This window comes from Phyllostomus hastatus, unplaced genomic scaffold (assembly GCF_019186645.2).
Source record: "Phyllostomus hastatus isolate PE091 unplaced genomic scaffold, TTU_PhHast_1.1 phas_scaffold_200, whole genome shotgun sequence".
Lineage (NCBI taxonomy): Eukaryota > Metazoa > Chordata > Mammalia > Chiroptera > Phyllostomidae > Phyllostomus > Phyllostomus hastatus.
The window spans coordinates 11483805-11506856 of NW_025334016.1; the positions used below are offsets into that span (position 1 = coordinate 11483805).

General features: G+C 49.2%; 1 protein-coding gene across 2 annotated transcripts; it reads left to right on the plus strand.

Moving 5' to 3' along the window:
* The first annotated feature begins 2041 nt into the window (after positions 1-2041).
* On the plus strand, positions 2042-22487 carry UBA1 (ubiquitin like modifier activating enzyme 1). 2 transcript variants are annotated; one of them, XM_045860538.1, is made up of 27 exons: positions 2042-2177; positions 2847-2954; positions 9888-10004; positions 10138-10196; positions 10300-10468; positions 10560-10694; positions 11854-11960; positions 12198-12288; positions 12399-12531; positions 13039-13136; positions 13226-13372; positions 13501-13677; positions 13807-13911; positions 14002-14082; positions 14435-14590; positions 15965-16130; positions 16242-16438; positions 17114-17178; positions 17417-17612; positions 18345-18419; positions 18537-18726; positions 20166-20254; positions 20512-20604; positions 20732-20923; positions 21739-21840; positions 21941-22041; positions 22180-22487. In XM_045860538.1, the coding sequence occupies exons 3-27, from the start codon at positions 9888-9890 to the stop codon at positions 22313-22315; spliced, it is 3177 nt and encodes a 1058-aa protein (XP_045716494.1). In that variant the 5' UTR covers positions 2042-2177; positions 2847-2954; the 3' UTR covers positions 22316-22487. The 2 variants fall into 2 exon arrangements, with proteins under 2 accessions (XP_045716494.1, XP_045716493.1); XM_045860537.1 differs by lacking the exons at positions 2042-2177; positions 2847-2954 and adding an exon at positions 5461-5672.
* Positions 22488-23052: the final 565 nt, after the last annotated feature.

Here is a 23052-nt window from a genome sequence, read left to right on the forward strand (position 1 = left end):
TGACACAGACACAGGGGCATAAATACAGATAGACAAGGGGCCTTGTCAGGCTGAGGTGGATGGCAGTGGTGGCATTCACAGTGTCTGGTACATGGTAGGTACCAGCTCAGTGGGGGCGTGGGGTGGGCAGAACATGGGATTTAGGCCTGTGTCCCAACTCACAAGATCCTGATCATAGCCCTTCACCATCATTAGAGCCAGCAGGTCATGCTGTACGAGGAAATCCAGCACCACCAGGGCACCGTTGGGTTTAAAGTCACCCTCAGTCAGAACCAGGACTTAGGGTGACTTTACCCTCAGTGGGTATTTGAGGGTGACAAATACCCCTTGGGGTATTTCATATACCCCATCCCCTAGCATTTCTATAATGGTACAGCTGAACTTTACCTGGCCCTCCCTGGGTCTGGGGACAATGCCTGAGGGCATCTCCAAATGGATGACAATAGGCAGTCTGGCACCCATAGGCCCTGTACCCTCAACAGCCTGATGACCCCAAGGAGTAGAGACAGAGAGGTTTGGCCTGCCAATCCCAGGGCCCAGGGTTGCCCACCAGGATTGTTTGAGTCCACCCTTGTCCCCATCCTCTCCAGGGCTGTTACTATAGGGCCCCAACAAGGAATCCTAAGATATGGCAGGCAGTAGTAAATTGCACAGCCATTCTGGCTGTTTCATATAAAGATAAGCATAAGCTTATCCTACTAATTAACAATTCCATTCTTAGATATTTACCCCAAATAAATGCAAACATCAACAAGATGACTTTTTATGTGTGTCTTCATAGCAGGTGTATTCATAATAGCCACAGACTGGTAATAACTGGGTAAATTATGGTCTATTCATATAATGGAATTCAACAAATAAAAAGGAACAAAATATGGATACAAACAACACAACTGAATCTCACAAACGTGGAAAAGTAGGGCACAAAAAGTGTAGACTGTATGTGTCCACTAATGTGTTTTCAGTCGCATGGAACAAAGTTATGGTGACAGCAGAGTTGGGTGGAGGTGAAGAGGGTGTTGTTCACTGGAAAGGATTGCAAGGTAGCTTTCTGGAATAATGAAAAGATTCCATATCTTGACTAGAGTGCCCCCTCCTCACTACTGCCACTTTCACCACCTTAGTCTGATCCTCTCTCATCACTTCTCGGACTCGCAGTAGCTTTTCCACTGGTTTTTCTGCTTCCACCTTTCTCCTTAATTTGTTCTCTCGCCACACAGAGCAGCTAGGTAGATTATATAATGGCTTTCCTGGTGTCCCGTTAACCGGAAGTTCTCAGGTTCAGTGCCGGATCCCAGCAAATGCCTCAGTTGCGAGTTCGGTCCGGTCGGTTCCTGCTCTAGGCGCGCACAGGAAGCAACTGATTGATGTCGAGCTCAAATCGATGTTACTCTCCCTCCCTCCCACTCTCTCTGGAATAAATAAATATTTTTTTACAGCTCTCCACCATCTTAGAATAAAAACCAAATATCTCTGGCTTACAATACCCTACTTGACATGGCCTCCACCTCATCTCTCAGTGTTCCCCCTTCCTCACTCCTCTCAGGCTACGCAGACTTGCGTGCTCTTCCTCAAACATGCCCAAGAACTTCCAACCTCATGGCTTTGCACCGAAATGGTTTTCCCCGTGTTACAAGTGGCTCACTTCTTCACTTTTCACATGCAACCTCCTTTGAGAGTCATTCCCTGACTACTTCACATTTACTAGGGTATCAGGGTAGGGCTCTGAGATGAGGCACAGGATAAATGACAAGGGAGAGATCTGATGGAAAAGTGTTCCGCTCCCATTCCCCACCCCCCACAGCGCCACTTTCAGAATTTCTAAGCCTAATTTACTTTTTCTAATATCCTGGCCGCGGCCGCCCACCACGTGCACCAAGGGCTGCCTAAACCGGACTACTACCCCCAGCATGCCTCGCGCTTTTGGGCAGGACCACAACCTGTAGGGGTGTCTGGGTCTGACATAGGCCGCCGACGGCGCGGGAGCAGAAGCGGACTCCCCTCTAGCTAAGCGCCTGTGGTACATCCCAACCGCAGCACTCCCAGGCCCCGCGCTTTCGAGCTCCGCGCAAACTCTGGCTGTTCTGCGACGGAGGACCTACTTTACTTTTCCGTTACCCCGTGGCGTCGTCGGTCTCTCTCCAGGAGGAAGACGAGGCTTCGGTACAACGCTGAGGGTGAGCTATAGCACAGTGTCCGCTTTTGAGGGAGTAGTCTCAGTTTGAGGGATTCCCCTATGGGCATATTTGGAGGCTCTGGGTCCAGGGTGGCTTTTAGAAGTGGCTGGTTTGAGGGACCCTTAGGAAATAGGCTTTGGGAACTCTGGGGTGGGGTGTGGGAGTTAGTTTTAGTCAGTATCCTTTGGAGGCAGGGTTTATATACCTCTTCGCAGAGTTTAGGGGGATGATAGGGGAGACCGTTAGGGTCCATGTATGAGTACTCTGTCCATGGGGCAGAATTTGGGGTGTTCCCTAAGGGGAGAGACGAAGTTTGAGGTTCCTGAAGTCAAAGCAAAATTTTGGGAGGGCTTGTTTCAGGAAAGGTACTGGCGACGGTGGGAATCTTCGGGACCGACGTGGCATTGTTAGTGTACCTGTGGCCTTTGTGACCTCTGGTTCTATGATGCGCCCCCCCCCACCCGCGCGCGCTTGGGTACCCAGGGCGGGGAGACTGGACATGTCGGGGCCCACAAGTTGGTAGCGAGAGGAGCCCCCAGCCGAGACTGTGAAAGGGACACTGGAGCCCTAGGCGCTTCCCAAGGGGACAGGGTGCCACCCGGCCTTCCTCAGCCGCTCTTGAGGAGGTGGGGCTGTGAGGAAGTCCATTTTTGCCTCTTTTGCACCTAGTTCGCTGGAAGTATGGCTTGTGAATTACTCACCAAGAGCGGATCAGCATGCTGAAGGAGTATTCTACAGTCTGCCTGGCAAAATAGAACTCACTGATTAATCGCAAAGGTGAGTAGCTCCATGAGTTTTCTGTAGCTTTTCTGTGGACGTTGTGCAGAATTCATAAGGGTGGTAGCTTTCATGGCTTCATCTGTATGATCCACTGTTAGCTTTCCCTTATAGGCACCAGGCTTAAAACCTTTCGTCTAGGGAAAGGACAGGGCCTTGTGTGTGATTCATTTTTTATAAGCCCATTGATCCCAGATTATCAACAAAGGCTCTAGATTCAAATCCCATTGATACTTGCCAGCTGTGTGGTCTTTGTCAAATCTTTCTGTGAGCCTGAAAAATGAGTGTGAGCAAAATGATGATCAGATTAGTTTACACTTATTTAATACTTTATTAGCCCATCTAATCCCCACAACAGCACTACTAGGAAGTAGCTTATTATTATCCTGTTTTATAACTGAGGAAACTGGGACACCAAGAGGGTAATTTGCCTATGGTTACTGTCAGTGAGTGGCTGAGCAAGCATTCAAATATAACCAGTCTAGTTCTTGAGTCTATAGTCTTAATTAAATGCTATAATCCTCTCCCCCAATTTAATGGTACTACTACCAATGTTAGTCATATACCACTTCATGCCAGGCACTCTTCTAGACTCTGTCACAAGGTAGGTTACCATCTTCATTTTATGGGTGGGGAAATAGTGGCTACAGAAGTGAAGTGTCTGGCCTCAGGTTACACGGCTACTCATCCCAGTTGTGGGTGGGTGGGAATGCTTTTTGTGAGGGTTTTAAGAACTCTTTTAGGAGGTCACCTTTGAACTGAGACGTGAAGCACCAGAAGGAACTGATTTCCTGCTCTGCATTCTAGAGATCAGTGGCACAGTGCACAGAAAGGAAACACCACAGGAGCCACCATATCTATTAATGGGATCTATTATTATTTGACAGATTTTGGAGTGCTTATTGTGTGACTGGAGTTTATGTCTGGTGATCTGGTAGTCCTACTTATTTAATGTATATTGGTGGCCTTAGCTTTCCAGTGTCCTTCTAGGAGGGTGTTTTAAGTCATTATTTTTAATTTTTTTAAGTCCTTACCTGAGGACATTTTTTTTTCATTGCTTTGAGAGAGAGAGAGAGAGAGAGAGAGAGAGAGAGAGAGAGAGAGAAACATCAATTGGTTGTTTGAGCAGGGCATTTTCCAGATCAAACAGGGCTTGTGCCCTGACTAGGGATCAAGCCTGCAACCTTTCTGTTTACAGGGTGATGCTCCAACCAATTGAGCCACACTGGCCGGGGCAAGACATTATTTTTAAAATAATGCCCCAAGTAGGGGGTTTCCTCAGGGACTGGGTATACCCTCACCCACCCACAACTAACTTCATATTAACATAAATATGTTTATATATTACCTTTGTATTAATATGTTATATTTAAAAATTTAAGTGTCCTGTGCCAGCACTGCTCATAATTCATATTCTCTGATTTTGATAATGCATATTGCTTTTATGAGGTAGATTACTATCCCCATTTTACAACTGTGGAGACTGAGACACCTGTCAAAGGCATGTAGTGAGTCTGGATTTGGTTGGACCAACACAGCCCTGGTTCATGTGCAGTCAGTCAGGGATGGGGAGGAGGCAAATACACTTCTCCTGGGTTTTTTCCCCTGTGGCTCTGTGGTTAGGTCTGGAATTATTCATGAATAGGCATGGCCACGTTACCTGGGCTGGAGTACCTAATCCAGGGGTGTCCAACCTTTTGGCGACTCTGGGCCAAACTGGAAGAAGAAAAGTCTTGGGCCACAGATTAAATACATTGTGACACACACACACACACACACAAAATCTCAATGTTTTAAGTAAATTTATGATTTTGTGTTGGGCCACATTCATAGCCATCCTGAGCCACATGCAGCCCATGGGCTGCAGGTTGGACACCCCTGCTAGGCAAGGCTCTCCATCCAGTCTCATGCATAACTCATGATAAGTATGTGGGACCTCTCTTGACCTCCCTGCGTTTCCAGGTTGAGTTGCTTCAGCATCATTATTCATTATTCACAAGTGGGGGAATGTGTTTTACCTGTAGTATTCCCATTTCCCTGCTTACAGGATATTATATGCAGTGGTAGCTGTGTCTGTCCCTTTTATTCCAGCCCACCGGGATTTATGATTCATGAAAGATATGGCCTTGGTTTCCTTGGGTTCTGGCTGTAAGATTATTCATTATTTATGACGGTGGAGTGTGGCTTCCATGTTTTAACATTGGCTTTTTGGTTGCTGGGTGTCAACCAACCACCCGGCCTCATACCTAATTCATGACCAGGAAGTGTGGGCTTGGTGCCCTTTCTTAGTTTCCATGATAGCCTGCCTGCGAAGATATATTCATTATTCAGGTTCCATGAGGCGTGGCCTGTTTTTACCTGTTTTCCTAGTTAGTGCCTTAGTAGCCACCAGGTGGAGCTATTCCTTTCCAAATGAATCACTGACTGTCCGGGACCAAAATGGGCGCGGTCTGCTTGCATCCGGGTTCTGGGGGTGGGGCCCAAGGTTTTGTTCCGGCCTCGCGCTCAGCGGCCGCCATCTTGTGTCGGCGGTTGGGTAAAGGAGGTGGCTGGGACAAGAGCAAGCACTACGGCCGAGGGGAGGACAAGGTAGCTTAGGCAGCGGTGATTCTCTGCGGCCCAGACAGCGGGGAGGAGGAAAAGGAGGACAGCGGTGGCCGAGCTTGGCTTCGGCTCCTAGAGGAGTTGGCGGCGGCGCGACCCGGGGAACCGGCATTGGTAAGGAATGGCTGTTCTTAGCACCTTGGCAGGGGTTTCGGGGTGCATTGGAGGAGACAGGGTCAGCGCTGGGCCGGCCTGATGTCAGTGTGGGCCGTGGTGACTGGCACTATGGGGATCGGAGGGGGGGGGCACATCTTGGGGTGGGGCCGACATTTCCCCTCAAGGATCAATCAAGTATTAAAGATCTTCTCTGGAATTTCCCTTCATACACCCCTAGTCCCTTGGTATTTGCCTTCACTTTCCAAGAGGGCCCAGACCCTGGAGAAGGAGGGTTTACAGGCTTTTGTTAATTTCTGAGACTCTTCTCCAGCATCTTCCTTTGGGTACCTCAACACACACACACACAGCCTGCCTTCAGATTTTCCAAGGAGACTAAATCCTGTAAAAGGCCATTTGGGCCTGGCCTCCCTAAAAGACTTCCCCCACTACATCTCAGGTTTCCCAAACCCATCCTGGCCCTAGCATCTTCCATTAGAAATCCTCTGGGCCCAGCACCTATATTCAAATGGCCTTTTTGGCACTTACCTTTAGAGACTCCTTTTTCATGGTCCCAGTATTTTCTTCAGAGACTACGCCTTGCAGGCCACAACATCTCCCCCATAAGATAGACCTAACCCGCATATCTTCCCTCAGAGCCACCTGGGGGACCAGGCACCAAAGAAGAACTGTTTGGGCACATAATCCTCCATCAGAAATCCCCCTGCTGGCATCTTTCCCTGCGGACCCTGTTGGATCCTAGGCCTCTTCATCCAGAGATTTATTTGCTTCTCAGACCCCACCCTTCACTCAACCTCTGCTTTCAGAAGCCAACCAGGGTTCCAGCTTTTCTCACAGAACCCTTAACTGCACATCAGGCTTCAGAATCGGCCTTCAGAGCCTTTCAAGGTCTACACCGTTTTCAGCCAGAGGTCCTCAGCTTTTGTTTTCAGATTCATAGGACCCCAACATCATTGTCAGATGTTTCTTCCCCCAGCAGTTGCTCCCCCAGTTGTTCTCCATCGGAGTACAAAAGCCCTTTCTCAGCTTCTACTCTCCAAGCTTCTGCTCTCCATAGGATCCTGTATAGTTGGACAGAGAAACCCAGCCCCACTTGGTGAACTAGCCAGTATCTCCTTACTGAACTTTTGGGACCCAGAATTGTCTGGGCTTAGCCTCCCCTTTCTATCATTTCAGAGAAGCTACAGTCCCTAGCCTATACCAGTGAGATCAAAACAAGGCCTTTGTGCTCCAGTAGAAATCCCTGGGCCTCAGCATCCACCCTTGTAGCCTCCTGGGATTCTGACATAGATGTCAGAAATACCTCTCCCCTTGCAAGTCCCTTTTTTTTTTTCTTTGCTAGTCCCTATTTTTGATCAAAGATTCCTCTACCATCAGCATCTGCCTGGCGGAAGAGACCCACAGGGCCCCAGCATCCTCTTGATGGAGAGTAGAGAGTACCCCTCCCCCCAGACCCCGGATCTTCCTGCAGCCTCCTCGGGCACTACAATCCCCTACCCATTCCCCATGCAGGTTCAGTGGGGCCCAGCACTGCCCTCCTACCTCTTTGCAGCCTCTGGGGCCTCCAGTGTAATTTTCTGGCCTTTCCCAAAAGGTTTCTTTCCAAATTTTTGAGTTTTAATCAACCTTGCCTGGCCCACCCCACCTGGCCCACATGGCTTATACCATCTCCTTTCCCACCTCCTTCAGCACCTGGACTCCGACAACTGCCTCCTGGTTTCTCTCTTTTCTGTTCCTAGGGACTTATCAGTTAATCCTTTCTAGGAGGCTTGATGGGTCCCTGCATCTCCTGCTCTAGGTTCTCCATCCTAATAACCTGACTCTGTGCCTGCCCTCTCTCAAACCTGCTCCAGGACTCCTACCTCAAAACTTTTTTGGTTTGGGTGGTACAGAATGTACAGGCTTCAAAATCACCAATTTGGAGATCTCGGTCAAGTTCTGAAACTCTGAGCCCCCAGTTCATCTTTGCTGAAAAGCCGATAGTATTTGTGTTCTGATTGGAGCTTGAGCATATGCTAAGGGGGAAAGGGTATTGATTTTGTGCTGGGGGTGGGTGATCTTAACTTTAACTCTCTGGGGTTTCTGCCCTAGACCCTTCTGCTTCTCTTTATATTGGCCTGTTCCAAATCTCTGCAACTGAAATTCACTCTTGAACAATTAAAACCTGTTCAGACCCTTGCTGCCAGCACTAGGTAGGGGTCCAGAGGTAAAAGATGAAGATAATTAAAGATCATTCTGGCCCTGGATCATCTCTGACTTAGAGAGTGGGGAGATGGTGTATCCCAAACAAGCAAACCAGTGACAAGGCAAGGAGATAAGTAATGGAGGCCACTGTATGCACCCAGTGAGGAGCTTACTTACATCTTCAGATCTCTAAGTTATGACTACAGACCTTGATTTTTGTTAACCTTCTCAGTAGCCCCTTGAGGATAGTTCCATTTGTCCCTTCTTTTGGAGAAAATGAGGCTCAGAGGAAATGAGATCCCCACCCAGGTCAAAGAGTCAGAAAATGGGAAAATGTACTTTGTCTTTGTTTCCCTAATTCACCAAGTATCTTCCTACCTTGGTTGGTTCTTAGCATTTCTAGTAATACAGCTGGCTGACTCTGGCCCTAGCCAGCCTTGTGCCTCCTGGGTTCTCCTTCCTGCTCTCTCATCTCTTAGCACTGGGCCCTGGGCTGCATCCTGACTCTATTCCCCCAGGAAGCATTTGGCAAACAGTTCTGCAAGCTCTGGGCAAGTGACTGTAGTTCCCTGGGCCTTTGTTTTCTTTTTGATATGGCCATAAGGTTATCGGGTCCATGGGCATTAGTATTAGACAAAGCCTTTGACTCTGTGACTAACAGGTAACAAGTCCTTAGTAGATAGCAGAAAGCTCCTGTCATCTTGCTTAGCACTAGAGTGTAACAAGTGCCAACATGGAATCTTAGGTATAGTGGGAGTACTCAGTGTAATTGGGTATTAGAATGGGCTCAGGGTAGAACAGAGGCCTAGAGGGGCATTAGAGGTGAGGGTAAATGATTCCCCCGTGTCTGGATCCAGTCACCACCCTCACCCCCAGATTTCAGTTCCACAGAAGTCTGTATTCTGTCTCTGGGACCTAGTGTGTGACCCTTGGTAAATTCACTTGACCTTTAAACTCAGTTTTCTCATTTGTCTGGCAAGGATGCTCAACCCTGCCTTGCAGGGTCAGGAGCACTGAGGGGATGACACCTGATCACACTATAAGGCAGCCTGGGCTTCAGGCACAGCAGATCCCTGGTCTGGGCTTAGCTTGGTCACTCTCTGTGGAAACCTTAGCCAAGTCACCACACGTCCCTAAGTTAATTTTTTCTTTCAGTGTGAGTTGGGGGATGTTATCAATAGTAGTTCCAACCCCATGGGGGTGCCCTGACTACAAAGTGAGGCAAGGCTCATAAAGTCCTTAGTATGATGTTTGGCCCTGGGGGGGGGTACTCTTAACACTTACCACTATTGTTAATCTGCTTAAGGGACTCCGCAAGCAGATGAAGCTTCGGAGGTGAGCGTCTTCTCTCTTCCTGCCACTTTTTATTGGCCTGGGTGTTTCCCAGAGCTGGGGTAGAAGGGGGTATTGGGCTTCTTCCTGAGACCCTCTGGGGACTGGGTTCTCGGCCATCATACCACCCTGTTGGATGTCCATGCCATGTTTCCCTCCCTCAACCCTGTCCCCGGGGTTAAGGGAGAGGAAAATCGCTGCTCATTCTTGCCTCCCTGCTCTGTGCCAGTCTCTATGGTCTGTGTTCTATCTCAACAACTCCACGGGTGTAGGTAAGTGCTATTGTCACCTCAATTTTACAGGTGAGGGAACTGAGCTCACAGGGGTTAAATAAGATCTGTTAAGGAGGGGCAGGCTGACCTGAATCACCATCCCTCATCTGACTTCCCTGCCAGCACATTCTCCTTGTCACTCCTTTGCCCTGCAGGATTGGCGCCTCTCCCCTATTATGCTGGGTGGGGGAGAAAGGTGAATGGCCTGGCGGTCAGCAGCATTGATTATAAGGCAGATCACCTGGGTTCAGATCTTAGTTCTGACAACTCTGTGACCCTGGGCAAGTCATGTCATCTCTATACCTGTCTCCTTTTCTGTAAAATGGAGATGCTAGTTCTTAAGTTTTCTTTTCCCCCCACAGTCTCCAGTAACCAACAGAAACACCCACATTCCCCAGACCCACCTAACCCACCTTTTTCCCTCTAGATGTCCGGCTCGCCGCTGTCCAAGAGACGTCGCGTGTCTGGGCCTGATCCAAAGCCGGGTTCTCACTGTTCCCCTGCCCACTCTGTGTTATCTGAAGTGCCCTCGTTGCCAACCAACGTGAGTATCTTTTTCCTGGAAACTGGCAGGTGGGGATGGTGGGTGGTAATATCTTTTGTATCACTGTCCCATGCGTCCACACTGTATTCCTGTGTGTCTCCTTGAACTTGCTATTCTTTCCCTCTATTCCTAGGGAATGGCGAAGAACGGTAATGAAGCAGACATAGATGAGGGCCTTTACTCCCGGCAGCTGTAAGTGGGGCTGAGGTTGGGCAGAGAGGTTGGGGGGGGTGCTCTTGAGAGGATGTGGTCAGGAGGGCCAGGCCCTGACCCAGTGTGCCCCCTAACCTGGCAGGTATGTGTTGGGCCATGAAGCAATGAAACGGCTCCAGACATCCAGCGTACTGGTATCAGGCTTGAGGGGCCTGGGTGTGGAGATTGCCAAAAACATCATCCTTGGCGGGGTCAAGGCTGTCACTCTACATGATCAGGGCACTGCCCAGTGGTCTGACCTCTCCTCACAGGTACCTCTTCATAACTCCCTTCTTCCCTGCCCAGGCACCAGCCCCCCAGGCTTTATAGCCACTGCATTTCATCCCTTAATCTACTTTGCAGTTCTACCTGCGGGAGGAGGACATTGGTAAAAACCGGGCTGAGGTCTCCCAGCCCCGCCTCGCTGAACTCAACAGCTACGTGCCTGTTAGTGCCTATACTGGCCCCCTTGTTGAAGACTTCCTTAGTGGCTTCCAGGTACCTCAAGCAAAGCCCGGCCTCCTGTCCTCTTCTCTCAGAACCCATTACTGGTGTGTTTATTTGTCCAGTATCTAAGGAACTGGCCTATGTGCCAGGTTTCATGCTGGGCGTGCAGGCAAGATTTAGATCCTTGCCCTGGCTGGTGTAGCTCAGTGGATTGAGCATGGGCCTGTGAACTGAAGGGTTGCTGGTTCGATTCCCAGTCAGGGCACACGCCTGGGTTGTGGGCCAGGCCCCCAGTATGGGGTGTGGAAGAGGCAACTACACATTGATGTTTCTCTCCCTCTCTTTCTCCCCTTTCCCCACTCTCTAAAAGTAAATAAATAAAATCTTTTTAAAAAGATTTAGATCCTGGATGTGTCTTTTCAGGGGTGGGGGAAGATGTGAACAGAGAGATAGTACAGCATAGGGTTATGAGCACAAACTGGAGCCATGCTTTGGCATGAGTCTCTGCTGCTATTAGTATGACCTCAGGTGGTCACTTAGTTTCACGTGACTGATTTTTTCCTGTTCATAGGAGTGGTAGTAATACAGACCTCAGAGTTTTTGTGAGGGCTAAACACTTAGAATAGCAGCTGGCACATGATTAGAGCCATGTGGTTGTTTGTTAAATAAAAGCTCTGGCCCAGAAAGAGGAGCTTTGAGAGCTGAGATTCTGTCCTGGGATGTCCCAGCAGCCAGGGCGCACTGCAGCTGAACTGTGAGGTAGGGGGTAGAAGCTCAGCCTAGGGAAGGGTGGGAGTTCAGGTAGAGAGCAAAGTCCTAAGTATGTGGCTATTAGGCGTTGTCTTGAGAATTGGGAGCGAGTGGGTGTGGTAGGATTGAGCTCAGACTTTGGCTGGGACGGTTTTACCTCTTCTGTGTCTCACTGGGCATAATAGGGTTGTAGGCAGGCAGCAGTGGGTGTTGGCAAATGAATGAGTCAGATCATACTCTTAGCTGCCTCTTTACCTAGATTGTCATTGGTCTAGGGATTCTTAGGTACTTAGTTTCTCTTCACTGAATTTCACTGGCTCTGAATCTGATACACAATAGATACAGTATTTTGTGTTTCTGAAAGGGCTGAACCAGCAAAGCCCTCAGGGCTCCCTAAAACCTCACACCAAGCTTACTCTGTTATTCTGCCCTGAGCCTTTACTGCTCTGCCTGTCCACAGGTGGTGGTCCTCACCAACACCCCTCTGGAGGACCAGCTGCTGGTGGGTGAGTTTTGTCACAGTCATGGCATCAAGCTGGTGGTGGCAGACACACGGGGCCTGTTTGGGTGAGTGCCCATACCCATTTCCTCTAATCCCTGTAAGGCCCAGGTCTCACTGCCCACAGCCCCCTTTAGCCACCTGGGTTTTAGATTGTGTGTTCACCTCCCCATGTGGCATGAACGCCATCTGGTTAGCAGGGATAGGCTGAATTTGCTCAGCAAGTATTTGCTACATCTTGAAAAACATATTAAGTCCCCCCCGTGCACGGAACTTGGGCATCAGCCCTGTTGCCCCCTTCACAGGCAACTCTTCTGTGACTTTGGAGAGGAAATGATCATCACTGACTCCAATGGAGAACAGCCACTCAGTGCTATGATTTCTATGATCACCAAGGTAAGGAGAGCAGCCTCAGGGATCCTAGCAGGCAGATGGGCAACAGCAGGATTCCTTGTCTGCTTCTGTTACCCTGAGTTTATCTCTGAGACCACTCTTCTTTTAACCAGGACAACCCTGGTGTGGTTACCTGCCTGGATGAGGCCCGACACGGGTTTGAGAGTGGCGACTTTGTCTCCTTTTCAGAAGTACAGGGCATGGTTGAACTCAACGGAAGTCAGCCCATAGAGATCAAAGTTCTGGGTAAGCTAGGGCCATGGGGAAATCAGGGGAGATAGGAAGTGTGTCTCTGTGCTCTAAGCAAGGGGAAACACATTCTGGGTGTCTGAATTGAACCAGAAATAGTTCCTGGAGGTCTGACTCCAGCTGGTGGACATGGGGTGGGGGAGGTGCTATCTCATGTCTTAGCTGTTCTTGGGAGGGTAGGTCCCTGGTATCTGCTAAGGGGGAAAGGTCTCTGGTGTTTGAACAGAGCAGATCAGAGGATCCACTCATGTCTGAGCTGATTGGAACAGGTAGCAAGGAGTATCTTCTAATACAGACTTAGAGCCAGGGACACAAGGTCTCATGGCCCTGGAGCTGGTTCTACGGCAGAAGGGAAATTGTTTCTGATGTCCAAGTGGAACCTGGGGTGGAGAAGAAATGGCTCCTGACGTCTGAGCTGGGTCAGGAATGGATTTTTCCTTATCTTAGGGATGTTGTGCATTTTAGGGAGGATGGGTAGCCTGATGGTCTCCATGTCTCCCCTAGGTCCTTACACCTTTAGCATCTGTGACACCTCCAACTTTTCTGACTACATCCGTGGTGGTATCGTCAGTCAGGTCAAAGTACCTAAGAAGATCAGCTTTGTGAGTGTGGAGGGTGGTGGGCTGTAGGGGTGGTTCTGGGCATTCCGAGGTTCTGCATTCTTCTGGTTCTGATGCCCTTTACCCCACAGAAATCTTTGCTGGCCTCACTGGTAGAGCCTGAATTTGTGATGACGGACTTCGCCAAGTATTCCCGCCCTGCTCAGCTGCATATTGGATTCCAGGCTCTTCACCAATTCTGTGCTCAGCATGGCCAGCCTCCTCGGTCCCACAATGAGGTGGGTATATGGGCAAGTCAGCCAGGGCAGATGACCTTGGCACTGAAGGCCTAGCATGCTTCTCTCCCTGTCCACTCTTCCCCACCATAGCCTGATAGCTGTACTTTTGGTTGCTCCTGCCCCACCAGGAGGATGCAGCAGAGCTGGTGACCTTAGCCCGGGCTGTGAATGCTCGAGCTCTGCCAGGAGTGCAGCAGGAAAGCCTGGATGAGGACCTCATCCGGAAGCTGGCATATGTGGCTGCTGGAGATCTGGCACCCATAAATGCCTTCATTGGGGGCCTGGCTGCCCAGGAGGTCTTGAAGGTCAGCATGGATAGAGAATAGCAGGGTCGGAACTAGGCCAAGTAGCTCCCTGCCTCCACCACTTGCTGTCCTTCCGTGTTTTGCCCCCGTTAACTACTGACCACTTTCTCTTTCATCCCTAATCTCCAGGCTTGCTCTGGGAAGTTCATGCCCATCATGCAGTGGCTATACTTTGATGCCCTGGAGTGTCTCCCTGAGGACAAAGGGACCATCACAGAGGACAAGTGTCTTCCGGTATGTGAGTGTGGCACATAGGAAAGGTGCCACTGGGGGTGTATTTCTGGCAAGGGTCCTCTCTGAGCCTCTTCCCTTCTCATTTCTCAGCGCCAGAATCGTTATGATGGGCAGATAGCTGTATTTGGCTCAGAAATGCAAGAGAAGCTGAACAAGCAGAAGTACTTTCTGGTGAGTGATCCCCTTGGACACCTACTCCCTTCACCTCTCTTGGCCTCTGGCTACCTCTCCAGAGTTTCCTGCCTCCTGAGGGGGAGGGTCTTTTGGTTCTTATACTTCTATCCACTTGCCTTTTGCTGTTTTCTTTATCTTGAGGGAAAGCCTAATGCAACCTTCTGTTAACCCCCTTTGGTGCAGCCTCCCTCAAATGGTTGGTTATTTCTTTTAACCCTGGGATTTGAGTATGTGGCACTAGACCCTCATCCAGTCTCCTGTTTCCCTCAGGAGGAGTGAGGAGTGATTGATGACTTTAGGCTAACCTGCATTAACCTGGCTGGCTCTCTTCTTGGCTGCTTCTTCCTAGGTGGGTGCAGGAGCCATTGGCTGTGAGCTGCTCAAGAACTTTGCCATGATTGGGCTGGGTTGTGGGAAGGGTGGAGAGGTTGTCGTCACAGACATGGACACCATTGAGAAGTCAAATCTGAACCGACAGTTTCTGTTCCGGCCCTGGGATGTTACGGTGAGGGGCAGCACATTGTCATCTCACTTTCCTCCTGTCTTTTTGTTCTTTTTTTTTTTTTCTGGAAAGGAGTCCTTTTTGCCTCTTTCTTTCCTTCAGCTTTTCTCTTTTCATTCAAAAAACATTTATTGAGTACCCTTTCATTGAATCTACCAGTTTTCATCTCTTTTTTTCTTTTCCCTTGACTTCTTATCCATGCTATTGGGACAGTGTGGTGGGGATCCTCCAAAGTACCCCCAGGTTCAGTGATACACAAGAACTCACAGGACTCAGAATGTAGTCAGTTGTATTCACAGCTATGATTTCTTTCAGCAAAGGAAAAGGTACATGGGGTGAAGTCTGGATTAGACCAGGCACAAGTTTCCAGAACACTTTTCCCAGTGGAGTCACACAGGCCACACTTAATTCCCCCGGTAGCCAGTTGCAACATGTGAAATGTTGTTAACCAGGGAAGCTTGTTAAGAGACTCAGCACCCAGGGTTTTTACTGTGGGCTGGTCACATAAGCACCCTCTACTGGCCATGTACCCAAGCGTCACATTTCCAGAAGGAAAGCAGGTGTTGTGCACAAACTATGTTGTTTGCATAAGCAGTGTAGGTACAGAGGGCCATCCTTATCATGTAAGGAATGGTGAGAACCCTCCCAAAGTCCCAATGCCCCAGATGCCAGCCAAGGGCCAGCTTTGCAGGCAGGCCTTTCCTTGGGAAGTGCTTTATGTCTGCTAGGTTCACTCTTCTCTGCACAGATAGAAGCTGGGTTATACAGGGATCTATCTGGGAAGTCTTCCATGGGGGATAACGTTATTTATAGTTCATGGTAAGTACAGTGCAAAGGAACAGCAAAAACGAGGGAAATCAGATGGGTCCAAGATGTGGATTTGCAGTTTTGATCACAGTGATTGAGGAAGGGTCTGTAAACTTGGAGGGTGTGAGGGAGTAGAAAAGTGCTCCAGGCCAAGATGAGTATCCAGGCCATGACTGAGAGGTGAGAGAGTAGTAGATGAGCTAGAGAAAATGAGGCCAGCTCCTTTTACCCTGAGTGGAGGTGTGAGCTGGAGTAGGGTTTTGAGGACAGGAGGGTCAAGACCTGACGTGGGGCTTTTGAGAGAATCTTGCTTATCTATGTGCTTAGATCCTGTTTTTTTTCTTTGGGGGGGTGTACCCCAGCCCTGAGTGCTGAGACCACATAGCTGGCTTGTTGTCTTCAGTTGGTATCTGGCCACTGCTTCCCTTTCCATTGAACCTCTGCCATATTTATTACAGTCCCAGCCATGAGGCACTGTCAACAGACTGACTGTTAAATCAGGGATCCTCCTGAGGTCCTTTGGGTGAATGCAGAAATAACTGAGCTGTTTCCCCTTCCCCCATCCCCCAGAAGTTAAAGTCTGACACCGCTGCTGCAGCTGTGCGCCAGATGAATCCGCATATCATGGTGACAAGCCACCAGAACCGTGTCGGCCCGGACACAGAACGCGTCTATGATGATGATTTCTTCCAAAACCTGGATGGTGTGGCCAATGCCCTGGACAACGTGGATGCCCGTGAGTTGGGAGTCGGGTGAGGAGGTCAAGGGCAGGGGTGTATGTATGTATGTGTGTTGGGGATGGCTGTCTTTGTCCTCTCCTGATGTCCCTCTTCCTTCCTACTCTCAGGCATGTACATGGACCGCCGCTGTGTGTACTACCGTAAACCACTGCTGGAATCCGGCACACTGGGCACCAAGGGCAACGTGCAGGTGGTGATCCCCTTCCTGACAGAGTCATACAGCTCTAGCCAGGACCCACCTGAGAAGTCCATCCCCATCTGCACGCTGAAGAACTTCCCTAATGCCATTGAACACACCCTGCAGGTGATCAGCTTTCAGGGGTGAGGGAAGGGAATAGGCGCCCTGCCTTTCAGCATCCGGGCTCCTGGCCTTCAGGTGTTGCAAGCCTAAGTACAAGATGAACTTTTTCTCCAAACCTTCCTCTCTCACTTCCCATCCAGCAGCCTAGGTGTGTTTAGTATGGTTCATTCATTTTTTAACCTTTATTCTGGACATTTTTCAACATGTAAACAGGTATAAAGAGTAGTATGGTGAACACTCAAATACCATTCATCACTTAGGCTTAACAGTTGTTCCTGTTTTGCCACATGTTCTTTGATTTGTTTTTTGTTTTTGTTTTTTGTGCTGAAGTATGTCATGGACATCACAACACTTCACTTCCTGATGCTTCATTATGCTTCTGTGAAAGGAGTATGTGTTTCTACATAAAAGGTCTTTCAACCTTTGTATTGGGACATAACACCAAGTGAAGTACACAGAGCTTAAGAATAATTTTTTTCACACATTCACTAATGTTTACTATTGCTCAGATCAAGTTGATTGGTTTTTAAATTGAGATGCTGGGGTTGGGGAGTAGGGAAGTTTAGGAGCAGGGTTTGACAGACTTTCCTTATCTCAGAGCAGTTGTGGGGGTTTTTTGTTTGTTTTTTGTTCTTTTAATTTACTCACCCCCATGTAATTCATTTGCTATGTCTGCAGTGGGCTCGGGATGAGTTTGAAGGTCTCTTTAAACAGCCAGCAGAAAATGTCAACCAATACCTCACGTAAGCAACCAAATGCCCCCTTGCCCCATTCCCTGCCTGCCAGGCAGGACATCCTGTCTGCTTTCCTCACTACTGTAACTTGCAGTGGTAGGCAAACTTGAAATGAATCCATGAATGTTTGGGCCTCATAACACCTGGGGTCAGGAGTAGCTTTCCATGGGGAAAGTGGGGTTTGTCATGGAGCCCACTCTTGGAGCCACTGTATAATCCTGCCTCTGACCATTCCAATTCCTGATAGAGACCCCAAGTTTGTGGAGCGGACCCTGCGGCTGGCAGGCACCCAACCCTTGGAGGTGCTGGAGGCTGTACAGCGCAGCCTGGTGCTGCAGCGGCCACAGACCTGGGCTGACTGTGTGACCTGGGCCTGCCACCACTGGCACACCCAGTACTCGAACAACATCCGGCAGCTGCTACACAACTTCCCTCCTGACCAGGTAATGCCCACTTTCCAGGTCCACTTGGCAGAATCCGAAACAGGAACTTGCTGTGGGCTCACACACGCACAACCCGGCTCCACCTGGTCGTTAGTCCAGCTGTGGCAGGTGCCCCAAGGCATGGGGATCTGAGAAGAATAATGAAGTCTGACTTGTTTTTTTCCATCCCCTTTCCTTTGAGCAGGAGACTTTGCTTCCCTTACTTGTGTTATGGGCTGAGTCATATGGGTTCCCAGAGCTATAGGGATTATGGGGAAGAAATTTGGACTTCAGAGAACAATAGTCAGTGTGGATTCAAATCCCAGCTTCATTTGCACTTGGGCAACTCACATAACTTCTCTTTGCACCTCAGTTTCCCCCTTTCTCAGTGAGAGATAGATAATAGTACCTACTTCATAGGGATTTTTTGTGAGGATTTAGTGGTATTTACTAATACTTAGTTTGTACAGTGTTTGGCAATCCATAAAAGTTAGTTGAATGGTTGTGTGTCTTGCACAAACCAAGTGCCTAGGGATCGGTGGTAGTTTGTTCTCAATGAGGTCCCTACTTAAGCCTGGCATCAGAACTTCCATCTCCAGTACCCTGCAGTCTGGATCTTTTATTATTAACTCCAGCCTTCTGTCAGTGCCAGATGTAGTGAGTCAGGGCCCATCCAGGGCCAGGGTGAGGAGTTAAGATTGTTAGGCCTTCACTCTCAGGTCCTGTACCTCAGAAATCTCTCTATTCTCTTAGCTCACAAGCTCAGGAGCTCCGTTCTGGTCTGGGCCCAAACGCTGTCCACACCCACTCACCTTCGATGTCAACAACGTACGTCTCCTCCCTGGGATCTCCTAGGGTCAGTGGATGAGTAGGTGGGAAGGAGGTAGAGACTTCCCAGGTGAGAGCTGATAATGTGTTCCCCTTCCTGGCTCTCCTTTCTCCCAGCCCTTGCATCTGGACTACGTGATGGCTGCCGCTAACCTGTTTGCCCAGACCTACGGGCTGATAGGCTCTCAAGACCGAACTGCGGTGGCTGCACTCTTACAGGCTATTCAGGTCCCTGAGTTCACCCCCAAGTCTGGTGTAAAGATCCATGTCTCTGACCAGGAGCTGCAGAGCGCCAGTGCTTCTGTTGGTGAGCGTTTATTGGCCATTCAGCCAGGAGTCACCACCTCACTTGTTCCCTGCCCAGCCTCCCCACCAGTCCTCTGTCCCTGGCTGTGCTCTGACTCCAATCCTGAGCTGCCCCCACACCTTTCTTAGGGCCTCCCTTCCTCTGAAATGAAGAGGTTTGGTTAGGGCAAATTCTCTCCCTCAACTCACTCCCTTTCCCTTCCCACTCGGTAATCCTCAGGAGAAGTAGCTGTTTCTCTTGTTCCATGCATATCTGCCTTGGGGAAAAAAAAAACTTTTCTGTTTTTTCTTGGTCTATTTGGGAGGGTATGATCTCCACCAGTGGTCTTTGTCCCTTGTTATCTGCCTCAATCTCCCTACCCCCATGTTCCTCTTTGTGTGTATTCACCCTAATGTTGCCCTCCATATAATTTTCCTCCTCTAAACACTCCTTCCTCATTTTCCCCCATACCCCCCACCTCTCTCCATCTCCTTCCTTCAGTTTATGCTGTGTATCAGGGATAAAGAGCCCAGATAGTAAGTCTCTCAGGTTTTGCAGGCCACATAATGTTCGCAGCTATCATCTCTGCAGTCGAAGCACGAAAGCAGCAATACACATGTAAACGAATGAAGGTAGCTTTGTTCCCACAAAATTTTGTTTATAAAACAGGTGGGAGGCTGAATATGGTTCATGGGGCCTTCATTTTCTGACTTTTGGTCTGTGTATTTATCTACTTACCTTTCCATCTCTCTTCCTCCATAGATAATGCATCTGTAGCTATGTTACTCTTCCTCTATTTCCCTTCTGTCTCCCCCACTTCCTCTCCATGTGTTTTCATCTGTCTCTTATCTCATTTTCTTTCCCAAATATCTACCCCCACATGTTCCCCTCTGTATATTTTTTTATCTTCATTTTTTTCATTCATGTACTTCCTTTCTCTTCTGTGTATGTATATGTAGTAATATAAAATGCATCTAAAATCTCCCACCTGTCTTGACCTCTTTTTGTTCCTGTTCTCCCCTTCTCATGTGTTCTCTCTCCTTCCATATCTGTCTTCTATATCCATGTCTGTATCTTTCCCCCCAGTTTCCCCTTCATATATCTTTTTCATCCCTCCTTCCCCCATATCCTCCTCCATGTCTCCCATCTCTGTACATCATTCTTTCCAAGACCTCCAGCTTTCCCACCTGGATCTCTCCATCTCCACTTTCTCCTAGTGTCATCATTTCAGTCCCATAGTGTCTCTAGAGATAACTCTTCATATCCCTTCACTTCCTGTCTTCAGGTTTGTGCCTGTTGCCTTGTTTTACCTCTCTGCCTTGCCCCTCTTCCGAGGATGGCTTTCCTTTTCAAATCCTTGTTCTATCTGAATAACTTTTGTCCCAACCTGGGCTTCTGTTTTCACCTCAGACCCTGGCCTGGGATCTAAAGGGCTGTTGGTGTTTTCTTTCTTCTTGCAGATGACAGCCGTCTAGAGGAGCTCAAGGCCACACTGCCCAGTCCAGAAAAGCTCCCTGGGTTTAAGATGTACCCCATTGACTTTGAGAAGGTACTGGGTGGGGACTTTGGGCAGGCTGGGGGTGGGCTAAGTACTGATGGGCTGGGCAAAACAGGTCTCTGGGGATCTGGAGGCAGCCCTAGGTCTTTGTAGGGATTGGATCGTGGCCTTGCCATGCAACCCTGAACAAATAGATGTTCCCAGCCATGTTTTTGATCTCCAGTAGGTAATTGCTGTGTCCCTGAAGGCCAGTAATGGTCTTCCTCTGATCCTCTCATTATCTTCCTATCCTCCCCAAACCATAAAAGGATGATGACACCAACTTCCATATGGATTTCATTGTGGCTGCATCCAACCTCCGGGCAGAGAATTATGACATTCCCCCTGCAGATCGGCATAAGGTGAGGGCATCTAGACCTGACGTTTCACCCCCTCCCAGGCTTGAGTTCCCCACATTCCATCCATTCTGTATACTGGGAACCTTTTCCTCCTCAGCTACTGTCTTCCTTGATTTCTCCTGCCCTACAGAGCAAACTGATTGCCGGGAAGATTATCCCAGCCATTGCGACAACCACAGCAGCCGTGGTTGGCCTTGTGTGTCTGGAGCTATACAAAGTGGTTCAGGGGCACCGACGGCTTGACTCCTACAAGAATGGTTTCCTCAACTTGGCTTTGCCTTTCTTTGGCTTCTCTGAACCTATTGCCGCACCCCGTCACCAGGTGAGGTCCTGCATCAGGGAAGGTAGGCTTGTGGGTCGCTATTTCTCTGTAGAGCTGGCTGTAGTTTGCTTCATAGGCTTTCACCAGGTGAAGGTTTCTGTCATTGTGTGTCTACATATTTTGTGTACCACTTGTTCTTCATTTACTCATATTTTTTTAGTATCTTCTGTTGTGCTAAGGACAGGTTTTGTTCTCCCTGTGGAAGTCCTCAGAAAAGATTGGATATTTGAATTGAGCCCTAGGGGATTGCTAAGAACTGTACAATAATAGCAACCAACATTTATTAAGTGCTTACTACGATTAAGTTCTTGTGCTTGCTTTGTTGATTCACTCAAGTATTTATTGAGCAGCACCCCCAAAATAAGCAGGATAAGGCAGACTTGAGAGTACCAGGTGGCAAGGGGATGGGTTTGAGATTTTAAAATATAGGATGATCACAAATGACCTTGCTGAAAAGATTATATTTGAGTCCAAACTTGGAGGAGATGAAGAGAAAGACCATGCAGTCTACTGGTGGGCGGGGGGGAGCATTTCAAACAGAAGGACCAGTCTCTGAAAGGAAGGGTAGGAGTGTGCCTGCCTGGCATGTTTGAGAAAGATGTTGCTAGAGCAGAGTTAGTGAGATGAGGAGTAGAGTAGGATTGCAATGAGGTTTCAGTGCTTACTCAGGGTGTGAGGTGGAAGCCACAAGAGAGTTTTGGACAAAAGAGACTTTTGATCTTGCTTAGCATGTCTCTGCATGAGTGGAAGGGGGAGAGTGACAGAGCCGGACCATCTGTGGCCCCCATCACACTGGTCTGTTCCTTGTCCTGCAGTACTATAATCAAGAGTGGACGTTGTGGGATCGCTTTGAGGTACAGGGGCTGCAGCCCAATGGTGAGGAGATGACCCTCAAACAGTTCCTGGACTACTTTAAGGTGATGCCCCTTCCTCATTCTCACCCTACATGAAGGCAGAGTGTGCTTGTGACTGGCCTGTCCACCCCAGTGACACTGTTATCCCTCTTCCCTCCTCCAGAAAGAACATAAATTGGAGATCACCATGCTGTCCCAGGGCGTGTCTATGCTCTACTCCTTCTTCATGCCAGCCGCCAAACTCAAGGAACGGTTGGATCAGCCGTGAGTTGGGTGGCAGGAAGCCTCAGCTGGCAGCTATCCCACTCCTGTTCACCACCCTTCACCACCTGGGCCCCCACCCAACTGTCCTTCCTCTCTCTCACTTTCTGCCTCCCTGACATTCTGTTCCCCTGCCCCCAGGATGACAGAGATCGTAAGCCGTGTGTCGAAGCGAAAGCTGGGCCGCCATGTGCGGGCACTGGTGCTTGAGCTGTGCTGCAACGACGAGAGCGGCGAGGATGTTGAGGTCCCCTACGTACGATACACCATCCGCTGACCCCCAGTCCCCTCTCCAGAGTCCTTCTACCCCAGGGCTCCCATTTGACCTCTGGCAGTGGCCCAACTAGCCAAGTCTGGTTTTCCATCCTTATCCCCCTACCTGAACCCTTCTTGCCACTGCTTCCTACCTTGTTCAGAACCTTGGATCCCAATAAAGAGTTATTAATGCAGACGTGGCATGCGCTGCTGGCTCCAGGGAAGGAAGGGATCTCCTGGGGCTGTCTGGTTCAGATGGTAACCCAAAGGGCTCAGCCCCACCCCAGCTGCCAGTTTCCTGGGTAGAGAAAATGGGAATTGCTATGTTCTTCCTCCAGCCCACCCTGTTTAGGAAAGAACTAGAGTCACCATAGAAGTAAGGCCATAAAGAACAGGTACCTGGGTCCAATTTATTTGAACTGGATTCCAGTTCTGCCTTCTCCATCTAACAATCTCCCATATTGATGTTGGGTCACTGTGGCTTACGTCCTTGAGGCAGATCCCTTCCCACCTAGCTCAAAGCACTCAGACCCTGGACAAGCCTTTGCCATCATGGTTCTCAGTGCCAGGAATGCCTGTGGTGCCATTTCAACCTCCGTGCTGCAGGAGTGCCTCACAGTATTTTAATTAAAATATTTAGCTGAGGACATCTGTACAGGAGAAGACCCTTTCCTGCCCCAACCTTCCCTTCTCCCCCACCCCACCCCCATTTCCCCACCTGGTAGTTTTGTCCTGAGGCCTCCTAACTTTGGGCTGCTG